Source organism: Macrobrachium nipponense, chromosome 27, assembly GCF_015104395.2.
Source record: "Macrobrachium nipponense isolate FS-2020 chromosome 27, ASM1510439v2, whole genome shotgun sequence".
Lineage (NCBI taxonomy): Eukaryota > Metazoa > Arthropoda > Malacostraca > Decapoda > Palaemonidae > Macrobrachium > Macrobrachium nipponense.
In genome coordinates, this window is record NC_087216.1 from 29,691,941 (window position 1) to 29,704,941 (window position 13,001).

The 13,001-nt window shown below is 38.9% G+C and overlaps 1 protein-coding gene across 1 annotated transcript; it reads right to left on the reverse strand.

Moving 5' to 3' along the window:
- Positions 1-6,643: 6,643 nt before the first annotated feature.
- Positions 6,644-9,265, reverse strand: LOC135200650 (uncharacterized). The gene is made up of 2 exons (XM_064229257.1): positions 7,712-9,265; positions 6,644-7,340 (listed from the first exon to the last, which is right to left on the reverse strand). Exons 1-2 carry the CDS (start codon positions 7,900-7,902, stop codon positions 6,644-6,646), a joined length of 888 nt encoding a protein of 295 aa, XP_064085327.1. The 5' UTR covers positions 7,903-9,265.
- Positions 9,266-13,001: the final 3,736 nt, after the last annotated feature.

Sequence of the window (13,001 nt, forward strand, 5' to 3'; positions counted from 1 at the left end):
TAGGCTTAGCAAGAGCTTGAGCACGCCACCATGAAGAGGCATTTTATTTAAAATATATCAAATACGAATTTGCTTCCCAGGATAGAATATTGAAATTCTAGATTCTTTCCTGACTTCACTCTTCATTGTACGTTGGCATGCCTTTGTTTTGTTTTGCTACGTAAGGACTCTCACCAACTACAAGTTGGTTTCATATATTTGCACCTGTGCTCCTAATTTTCTCCGACGATGGAAAAGATTGTTGGCAGTTTTTTTTGGATTAAACCGCCACCCCTCTAGAAAGTATATATATATATATATATATATATATATATATATATAGTATATATATATATATATATATATATATATATATATATATATATATATATATATATATATATATATATATATATATATATATAGATATATAAAGCGTGTCTGTTAAATTAAAAATGATTGAGTTATTGGTGCTGGAGTTAAGATGGCTCGAGCACCAGGGGTAATGATCGAAGTTGGTAATGATGACGATTGTTATTATAACACACCAAGCACAGCCAAACATGCTTTCAAAAAGCCTTAAAATAAGCAATTTAGTTTCTGTTAGTAAAGCTATATAAAAGCACACAACACTGCACTATTCCCACTAATATTAATAAGGATAATTACTGAAACGAAACAGAAAAATTTAATATTTTTAGGCGGTGTATGCAAATCTCATATACGCTCAAGGTAAACGTCTCCGACGGACAAGAAGAATCGAGATTCAGCATTAAATAATAGGAGCATAGGAAGGGCGAGCAGAAGCACTGATGGCTGGAATAAAGCAATCTGTGAGACTGACGGTGGGAGAACTCTTGGCTCCCAAACCACTCCAAGAATGTGGGGATAAGTAGTAAAACTAGTCCGGCGGATTCGGGAGAGATTCCTCAATAAACTAGACGGAAAGAAGATTGGAATTTGAGTTTTACTTTCTCACTCTCTCTTCCCCTTCTCTCCAGCCTGGAATCTCAGTTTTGTTCCTGTAAAGAGGAATGGTATTTGATATTTTGTTCTCTCTCCTCTCTCTCTCTCTCTCTCTCTCTCTCTCTCTCTCTCTCACACACACGAATACTCAGAGCGGTCGTTTCATCACAACTGAAGAGACGCCCATTGCTTTTGTTAAGAAATAGAATCTTTTTCTATTGCCTACAACGTAGTTAATAAACTATGACAGATTTACTGTCACAAAAGCTTATTTCTATGGACGTCACCAAATATCCAATTATTTTTCCTTCCGAATACATTTCTTTCTTTCCTTTTTTTACGCAGGGCTGCATTCCCACACTCAGCAACTGCTGCTCGATCATTATTGCCCTTACCACAAACGATCAGGTTGCTTGGAGGTCATATTCTGAGAGATCAGAGCGTCACACACAAACTTCAATTCAAAGGAACTGAATCCACATATTTCCCCGGGGAAAACTAGAAAAAAAAGAGCTGTGCAAGCATTTCAAAATACAACATAAAAATAGACAATATTATCAGTTTCAGCCTGGAAAGAAATTAATATTATATATATATACATATATATATATATATATATATATATATATATATATATATATATATATATGTATATATATGTGTGTGTGTGTGTGTGTGATATATATATATATATATATATATATATACTATATATATATATATATATATATATATATATATTATATATATATATATATATATATATATATATATATATATATATATTATATATATATATATATAGTAATATTATTAGGCAATTTCTGTATGTTTGTTTGTTTGTTCGCAATGCACGGCCCACAACGCCCACACTATATGAAAGGGCTACCAGATTTCTACCATAGCGCCCCTCCCCCTAAAAAAGGTTTTAGTTAAAATCCGAAATTCGATGGCCGTTTCTAAGGGGGTCATAAGCCCTCTTTTTCACACCCCCTCATTTTTTACAAGTTTTGGAGTTGAAATCTATGTAGATGTGTTTCCATAGGTACAAACAGGCCCCCACAGGCATCCCTAGTAGTAGGGGGGGCTAACTCCTACTCCGACCCCCCAGGAATGGGAGCCTAAGGGTTTCCCGACAATATTAGGGGCCAGGAGTCCTACGCTTTCGACTTATCAGCCAGGGGCAAAAGGGGTCGTAAACTACCTACCTACAACAACCTTGATAGCCTACTGTATCTAAATTTGGTGCCATGAGTTAAGATAAATGATTTCAAACACATTTAACAAAGTTTAATATTGGCCGAGTTTTATCAAGGTACGTTTAAGTGGCTTTGTAATGAAAAATTTACCCGAGCAACTTGTCGCAACATGTATGGAGTAGAAACATGGGCTATAAGAAGAAAAGAGAAAGTAAAGCTTGAGAGATCAGAGATGGAATGCTGAGTGGATTATTGAATATTGCTGCTTGAGAGATTAGAAAAATACTGAAATAAGATTACAGAGGTGATAAGAGAGTCACGATTGAGATGGCATGGCAGTGGCGGATCTAGAAATCGTTCTATATATCTATATATATATAGATATATATATATATATATATATATATATAATATATATATATATATATATATATATATATATATATATATATATATATATTATATATATATGTATATCTATATATATAGTATATATATATATATATATATATATATATATCTATATATATATATATAGATCTATATAGATATATATATATAATATATATATATATATATATGTATATATATATATATATATATATATATATATATATATATATATCTATATTTATATATATATATATATATATAGATCTATATAATATATATATATATATACTATATATATATATATATATATTATATATATTATATATATATATAGATCTAGATATATATATATTATATATATATATATATATATATATATATCTATATAGTATATATATATAGTATATATATATATATATATATATATATCTATATATATATATATATCTATATCATATCCTATATATAGATAGATATATATATCTATATATCTACATATATATATACACATAATCCTAAGGGCCTCCCCACCAGGGTCCACCTCTAGCGCCCTTTCCCGGCGGCATATTCCCGAACTGCACTGAGGTTTCGGCCAGGCTCCTCCAGGCTCCTCCCCTAAATGCATGTGGGCGGAGATATCTCACTCTCCTATCAGACGACAGCATTTCGCTCTGTCATGCTGCCCTCTTCGTTCTCCTCCGTCATTAGCTTATTTTGTTGTGTTTTTATTATTTTTATGTTGTGTAAACATGAAATTGTGACATATATCCATATTTTACGATAGCAATATGCATAATTTACTATATAAATCAATATTATTCATAAGTTTATTGTAATATGCTGCTAGCCAAAGTTCTTTAGCGAAAGTGTTTACGATGTGAACCGATGCTTATGACAATTACACGAATATGTACACATTTCATCGTAATTGAAGCTCAAAATGTGACAGTTATGGTGTTCCAGATATATTATACACATTTACTTGATTAATAATATGAGTAATAGTCAAATGACTGCACATTTAATGGGAAAGGAACTTCGTTTCCTAAACCTAAACCAGAAGTTTTGTTTACATTCGTTAGCTGACGTGTGGCCTAACTTCAGGTTTTCTTTTACTACTATATACGAGAAGGGATTTGTAAAAAAAATTTTTGTTTTTCAATAGAGTAAACATCACATTTAGTAATAAACCACACAATGTTGAATATACTAATGGCAAAAATACTTTATATTGTTTTGTTTTTATCAGTCAGCTGACTTTGCCCTTTTGATTTTTATCTTTGAACTCTTGGTGTAGCCTAACCTTTGAAATTTTGTTTTGTCTTTTCTTTTATGAGGACATATAAGGGGAAAATCAGTCAAAGAAGGAGTGGGGGGGGGGGGGGGGGGGGGGGGGAATTGACCAGCCCTGTGTTAATATAGAATATATGTATAAGGGGGGGTTGGTTAGATGATGCGTTTCAACTTTGCTCAACATATCCCTACAAAAGAAAGAGGAAAAGATGGTACCAACCCAATTGGCACCTAATAGTTAATGCTGCATTTGTAGACTCAAACATATGTTACAATATTCAGAATCCCACTAATAAGCTTGATAAAAGAATCGGGGGAAAATGATTGACACTGGGTTAGGCTGTAAAGGGAGCAAAACTCAAAGGGGTAGATATTCAAATCCTATGGAATGTAGGTTAGGAAAGGCATTTTCCAGCACAGTATGACGACAAAAACCACAAGCCCCAATGTATTGTAGGCTATATCTTGACAAAGAATTGCTTAAAGAAAGATAATGGTTCATGTAAGAGAAAGCAATCTTATTTTTTTTATGATCAATGTTTTGAAAAACGACCTCTCTGTATCATTCCATGTTTTGAGACATCATACCTATCAAATGCACTAAAGGCAGTGCCAATGTGGAAAATAAGTGTGAGCCATTGATGAATTGGGTAAAGGAATGTTGGTGAAATTATTAGTCATATATGAAAAGGAATTTTTATGATTTTTCTCAATTTTTACCCTTGCATACACTTCTGTAGTATTATTTTCGTTGCATATGTCAAAATTGTACAGGCTCAACCTTCCTTTTTTAGATAGTATGCTTCAGAAAAATTCTCTTCACTTCATGATGCATTAACCTTAATTTCAGTACTTAGTTTGTTCCTTCATTTTTTCTCTCAGATATATTCACTTCTAAAGGGTGGCAACCTTGCACAACTTGGAGCTTCATGTAGCCTGCTGTTTTTTCTAGTCCATGCATGCTTTTCCTGTTGTTACAACCTGCTCATCACTTTCCATCATCTACACTGCAGTACAATGTGCATAAATGAACTTTTATGTACATCAAGCATGGACATGAAGGGGGTTTAAAAAATAAATGTGTATACTGTGAAAATATCTTACATCAGCCTCAATTGCTAAATAATACTAATGATAATATCTCGTATAGTAAAAGGACAAGTGGGAGGGTTAATAAGTGCGAGAATACTAAACAAAAAATATATTGTAAGAAAAATAAACCCATTTTCAACATTATTATAATAAATGTCTTTAGATAATTATATAAGCATCTTCCTACACACATGGATGCTATTAGGTAACACTTACACGAGACTTAATAAATAAAAAACTATTATCTGAAGATCACAGAAATATGAGAAATGCATATGCAGTTCTAGCTAACATAAAGGTAGTTTTCACACTGGATGAAAAAAAGGTGATAATAAACAGTATCCATCTAATATATATCACAGTCATCCCATACCCAGGAATATGGGAAGCATCACAGAATACATTACTATAATTGTCTGTAGATAATTATATAAGCAACTTCCTACGCACATGGCATGGATGCTAGTAGGTGACACATACACGAGTCCTAATAAATAAAAAACTATAATCTAAAGATCACAGTAAAAATAAGTGAGAAATGCATATGCAGTTCTAGCAAACATAAAGGTAGTTTTCACAGTGGATGAAAAAATGTTGATAATAAACAGTATCCATCTAATATATATCACAGTTATCCCATACCTAGGAATATGGGAAGCATCACAGAATACATTACTATAATTGTCTGTAGATAATTATATAAGCAACTTCCTACGCACATGGCATGGATGCTAGTAGGTGACACATACATGAGTCTAAATAAATAAAAAACTATAATCTAAAGATCACAGAAAAAATAAGTGAGAGGTGCAATACGCAGTTCTAGCAAATAAAGGTAGTTTTTCACAGTGGATGAGGAAATTGTGATAATAAACAGTATCCATCTAATATATATCACAGTCATCCCATACCCAGGAATATGGGAAGCATCACAGAATACATTACTATAATTGTCTGTAGATAATTATATAAGCAACTTCCTACGCACATGGCATGGATGCTAGTAGGTGACACATACATGAGTCTAAATAAATAAAAAACTATAATCTAAAGATCACAGAAAAAATAAGTGAGAGGTGCATACGCAGTTCTAGCAAATAAAGGTAGTTTTCACAGTGGATGAGGAAATTGTGATAATAAACAGTATCCATCTAATATATATCACAGTCATCCCATACCCAGGAATATGGGAAGCATCACAGAATACATTACTATAAATGTCTGTAGAGAATTATATAAGCAGCTTCCTACGCACATGGCATGGATGCTAGTAGGTGAAGAAATGGTGAAAAGAATGTCTTTCACATCTTTCAAAAGACAACTCTGGAGTATGCAGAAGTGGTATGGAGTTCTCATTCAAAAAGAAGCATAAATATAGAACTAAAGAAAGTACAAAGAGCAGTTACAAGATGGGTAACAGTTCAGAAATTTGAGCTGTGAAGATACATTTAGCAAAGATGCGACAAAAGGCTTAACATTTCACTAAGGTTAATGGCTTTTGGCATTTTGCTGGTTCAGCAAAACATTGAGTGCCAGGTTTCTCTTTCGTTTAGGTGCTTTTAAGAGCAAGTCAGACTTTATTTTTCTTCCCTTCCCAATTGGGGCAGCTCCTCTTGGCATGCCATCTGGGCGTCTAGCAACTGATGTTGGTTGATAAGGTATTTTACCCCTGCCAGCTCCAGACAATTTTAATGATGTTCCAGAAGAATGTAAAAAGCTATTTAAGGTTTATTTAGTCGACTTTTAGTTAGCTTCAATTTCTTCATGAAAAGCTTTACACTATTGCAAGAAGTGTTGTCTCCCAGTGTATGCAGTGTGTCAGAAAAAAGTTCTACTGCTGCTGCAAAAAGGTCACTAGGTGGTGGTTCATCTTTAACCGAGTTGGCAAGTGGATCCATAGCCTCACTGGCCACCTCATTTTCTAGAGGAGGTAGCGACACAGCTTCCACCTTTATGGAAGGAGTAGCAAATATGCTACTGGAATCATCATGTACTTCTTGGGATATTTTAATTCCATCTGAAAAAAATGCAACTGGTGGCAATTCTTCTGTTCCCTTAGCCACTCCTGCTAACCAGTGTCGAATTTCTGGTGTATTATCCAACACTTGAGGTAGATTCATAACAGCAGTCTCACCACAAGCAATTTGGTGCTTGCAGACACTGCCAGTATTGCCACTCACACAATCACACATGCCAATGGCAAGATCTACATTATAATGTACATCCTTTTTAGTGTCACTCACTACAATGAATCGAAATTCATCAATCCTGGTAACATGTTCTGGGGGGATGGTGGCGTTCATTGATTTTTTCATTTTTCTTCGGCATAAGGCCACATCAAGAAGGCGTTGCTTCATGTAGCCATTGTAGATCTCATTCATCAACATGATGAGCTGGCATGTATTGTATGCTTTGCACCTGGAAAAGAGAATCTTAATTTAATAAATTTGTCACTGTAGCAATAAAACACACATCTAATTAATCATCAGTGCTTCAATGCTACTTTGTATCTGAGGTGGTTACATTTTGACAATGCTCATAGCACTGGTAAACCTTATGAGGCCAGACAGTTGGTCTTAACATGCTGGCCCGAGAGGGGCTGGTAAGGGTTGCCAGTTACCCTCACACAAGAAGTTTCCCTTGCCTGGGATTGAACTAAAGCCCATGGACTGGAAGCTAAGAGCCTTAGCAACACTTGTGCAACATTCCTCACTAATTTTCTGTACTTGTATGATACTCCTTAAATACTCAAATCTCTTTAACTTCATTCTCTCTTCATTCATATATACCTGTTCAAGATAACATCCTTGATGAGACACATGTTGGACTCTGCATAGTTGTTTGTATGATGGCCACGCATGATGTTTCCAGCTCGAAACAGCAGACTCCAATCTTGCTTTCTTTCCATGAGGTTTGCCAAGTAGCTGTTTATAAATAAAGACATATTAGATTTCCAAGAGAATATTGTATGGCTTAGCATTTCTGGTGTAGAGAATTTAAATATATATAAACAATCAAATACAAGATTTTTAAGTTGTAGGCCAATGTATATTTTATTATTTTAGTTTGTGGTTTTAATGTATTATGCTGTTATATTACGAAATTTTTTCAGCAATTTTAAGTTATGATCACCAGATGAGATAATTATGAGACTGACGTGGGCCAACAAACTGTTAACAGGTAACAAATATATATAATGTACGTATATAACATACAAACAACACCTTTATATGCCTTTGATATGTGAAAAATAGTAAACAATTAAGTCTGTAATGCATGCTTGAATAGTTACAGCCATTAACACTACAGTATTTCTAAATTGCAATAATTCGGCACCAACTGTACCATACCAAACACATTAGATTTTCAACATAGCAATTCTATACTACCATACACATTAGTGGGTTGTATACATAATGCAAAAACAGCATATGGGGGATGGCACACTGCATCTTCAATACCTGTACTGAATATTTTTGTTAAAAAATTATAAGGCAGAATATAGAGCATAAATACTATAGCTGAAAAAATTATAAGGCAGAATATAGAGCATAAATACTATAGCTGAAAAAATTATAAGGCAGAATATAGAGCATAAATACTATAGATTCATCACAACTACAAATCATTCCAAAAGCTCACAAGCTGGAAAGCAGAGGGGGCACCCAAACACTTACAAAAGTATTATGCAAGCATAATTTATACATTATAATTAAAAGCGTTCATCAGGCAATACTGCAAAGTACACTTTACCCTTCTGCATGAATCCACGGATGATCAGGTGATGTAACAAGTCGAATATCTTTCATTTGATGCTCTCTTGTGGCAAAAACGTATATGTATAATACATTCTATATTATATTTACACAAATGATTAAACATATATCAACATACATCCCATGCTCAATATTTTTTATCTGATTTTCCTGTACCTCCAATAAATAGGCTAGTCAGTGTAGACATGACTAAAAGGCTAAATATTTGTTAAGGGAAAAAAAGGTGTAGTATAAATACATACCCAGTAAAAGTTTTTCTCACTCCCTTGTGCCGCTGGTCTGCATGTATGCACCGCAGTCTCTTATGGTAAGCCAACCTCTTCGGTGTGTATTTACTCTTATGGATGAAACTCACGCAATTTTTCTTACAATACGTGTCCTTCCATTTCATCGCCGCCTCTTCAGTTTTAACATTTGTTCTTATTACAATCGTGTCTGCCGTGTCTTCCAGGATGATGTTATCAAATCCATCATTTACAAAATCGAGGAACCTCATTGTTGCCATGATACTTTGAACCAGTCCGGTACCAACAATCACCACGTGCAAGATTTTTGTGGTTGAAACATGAAAATGGAATTACACAACTCTCCTTTTATTATGGATGGATGATGATGTTAGTACTCAGAGGAATGTGCCTCTGCCTCGGCACCTCCTTTCTGAGTAGTTTAGACAATTTTTAGATAAGTTTCAAAAGAAAAATTACAAATGAGTAATAAAAGTTATATGAATACAAATATTATTCGTATATGAAACAACACACCACATTATTATGATCAATTCATGTAATTGTCATGGGCAAGGTAACATTCAGGTTCTTTTGTAAAAACATTAACTGCACCTAAACGAACTTTGGCTAGCATGATATTATGAAGAATCTATAATATCATAAAATATGGATATATATCACAATTTCATGTTTACACAACATAAAAATAACAGAAACATAAAATAACGACGGAGGAAAATGAAGAGGGCAGTATGGTGATGCGAAATGCGTCGTCTGCTAGGAGAGTGAGATATCTCCGCCCACAGTGGCTGTAGGGGCGGAGTCTGGGCGAACACTGAGCATGATGTTACGATGAATCTATGAATAATATTGATTTATATAGCAAAATACGTACACAGCTATCGTAAAAACTGATATACATCAAATTTCATGTTGACATAACACATTAAAGATAATACAAAGTTAAAACCAGCGAATGTCTGGGAGGAGAATGAACATAGCGAGTGAGTAGTACGTAAAGGCAACAGATGGCAGCATCTACGTAGAAGCCTAACATAAATAAAAATGATAAAAACATAACAAAATAAGCTAATGACTGGGAGAAGAATGAAGAGGGCAGTATGGCAAAATGTGTCGTCCATCGTCTGCAAGGAAAGTGAGATCAGCATATTGCAATAAATTTATGAATAATATTGATTTATATAGAAAAATATGCACTGCTATCGTAAAAATATGGATATAAGTCACAATTTCATGTCAACAAAATAAGCTAATGACGGAGGAGAACAAAGAGGGCAGCATGGCGGAGCGAAATGCGTCGTCTGCTAGGGGAGTGAGATATTCGTGTAATTGTCATAACCATCGGTTTAAACACTTTCGCTAAAGAACTTTGGCTAGCAGCATATTACAATAAATTTATGAAAAATATTGATTTATATAGTAAATTATGCATATTGCTATCGTAAAATATGGATATATGTCACAATTTCATGTTTACACAACATAAAAATAATAAAAAAACAACAAAATAAGCTAATGACGGAGGAGAACGAAGAGGGCAGCATGACAGAGCGAAATGCGTCGTCTGCTAGGAGAGTGAGATATCTCCGCCCACAATGCTCTAGGGGAGGAGCCTGGAGGAGCCTGGCCGAAACCTCAGTGCAGTCCGGGAATATGCTTCCTGGCGCCTCCCCACCAGGGGACCCACCCCTGACAATCTGACCTAGTCCCCTCTTGGCTGGGGCCCCCACCCATGGCAGCCCGACCCAGTAGCCTCACTGCCAGGGGCCCCAGACCTAGTGACCGTATCTGGTCTCCCGAGACCCATGGCAGGACACCCCTGCCCCTCCTGGGACACGTGTCGTGCCTTGCCTGCCTATCCTGGGACCCGTGGCAGACCCTGCCCACCCGTTCCGGACTGTAGCGAGCCTCGCCCGCCCATCCTGAGACCCGTGGCGGGCTGTGCCCGCCTGTCATGGGACCTGTGATGGGCATTGCCCACCGGTCCTGGGACCCGTTGCAGGCACCGTCCGCCCGTCCCAAGACCCGTGGTGGGCCCTGCGGACCCGTCCCGGAACTTGTGGCTGGCTTCACCCGCCCGTCTCCGGACCCGTGGCGGGACATGCCTGCCCATCCCAAGATACATGGCGGGCCTGGCCCGCCCATCTCGGGACCTGTGGTGGGCCCTGCCCGCCCGTCCCGGGACACGTGGCGGGCCTCACCCGCCTGTCCCGGGATGTGTGGCGGGCCTTGCCCGCTCCGCCCTGGGACCCATGGCAGGCCCCACCCTCTCGTCTTGGGACACATGACGGGCCTTGCCCACCTGTCCCGAGACCTGTGGCGAGCCCTACCTACCCGTCCCAGGACCAGTGGCTGGCCTTGCCCGCCCGTCCTGGGACCTGTGGCAGGCCCCTCTGCCATCCTGGGACCTGTGGCAGGCCCCTCTGCCCATCCTGGGACACGTGGCAGGCCCTGCCCACCTGTCCCAGGACCTGTGGCGGGCCACGCCCACCCATCCCGGGACACGTGGCGGGCCCCGCCCGCCCGTCCTGGACACGTGGTGGGCCCTGCCCGTCAGTCCCAGGGACCCATGACCAATGGCCGCCTTGCCCGCCTGTTCCGGGGCACATGGCGGGGCTTGCCTACCTGTTCTGGGACCCGAGGCAGGCCCGCCTGTCCAGAGATCTGTGGTGGCCCTCGCCCACCCGTCCCAGAACCCGTGGCTGCCATCGCCAGGGACACATGGCAGGCCTTGCCCACCCGTCCTGGGACATGTGGTGGGCCCTGCCCGCCCGTCCCGGGACCCATGGCGGGCCTCACCCACCTGTCCCAGGATACGTGGTGGGCCTAACCCACCTGTCCTGGGACCCATGGTAGGCCCCACCTGCCTGTCCCAGAACACATGGCGGGCCTCTCCCACCCGTCCCGAGACCTGTGGCCGGCCCTGGCCACCCGTGCCGGGACCTTTGGCTGGCCTCGCCCACCCATCCCGGGACCTGTGTCAGGCCACGCCCGCCCATTCCGGGACACGTGGTGGGCCCCACCCGCCTGTCCCGGGACATATGGCGGGTCCTACCCACCCGTCCCGAGACCCGTGGCGGGCCTTGCCCTCCCATCCCGGTACACGTGGCGGGCCCTGCCTGCCCATCCCGGTACACGTGGCGGGCCTCGCCCGCCCATCCCGGGACCCCTGGCAAGTCACTCTGCCCATCCTGGTACACGTGGCGGACCTCGCCCCCCGTCCCAGGACATGTGGCAGGCCTCACCCACCCGTCCCAGGACATGTGGCGGACCTCGCCCGCCTGTCCCGGGGTACAGGGTGGGCCTCGCTCGCCTGTCCTAGGACACGTGGAATCCATATCTGAGGTATGTTACCTACAGAGGCCATACCCAGTTCTCTCGATTTTTCGTTGATTTTCTATATTCCACGAGAGATATTTTGATTCATCAAAATATAGCAGGAAAGATTCTGAAAGATTTTTAATTATGTGTAGTCTCTTGGTGTTATATATTGTTGAAATCCCCTCTATCTCTCTCTCTCTCTCTCTCTCCCGTACGGGATTTTTTTTTTTCTCTAGTTTGTAAGAACATTAGTGATTTTTTCCAGGGCGTATCATTTTTGTCTGCTCTCTCTCTCTCTCTCTCTCTCTCATCTCTCCTCTCTCTCTCTCTCTCTCTCTCTCTCTCTCATCTTGCCCCAAAGGTGTGAAATTCTTCATTTGTTCCTTCATTTAGATTGAAGGCTTTGCATTCAATAAGTTTAGAGAGAGAGAGAGAGACTGTATTTTTGCATAGAAAAACTGTGTATTGGTGTATTTACATATGACAGTGCATGTGAAATCACTCCTTTTGGAATATAATAGGAAATCTAATGTGTGTACTACCATGCTTCGTGTATAATGCTTCAATTGAGGTTTTTATTAATATTATTCTGTTCATTGGGTATATATATATATATATATATATATATATATATATATATATATATATATATATATATATATATATATATATATATATATATATGTCCCAAGGACGTCACCTTTTAGACATGCTGTCTACGAATGAGGAAACGC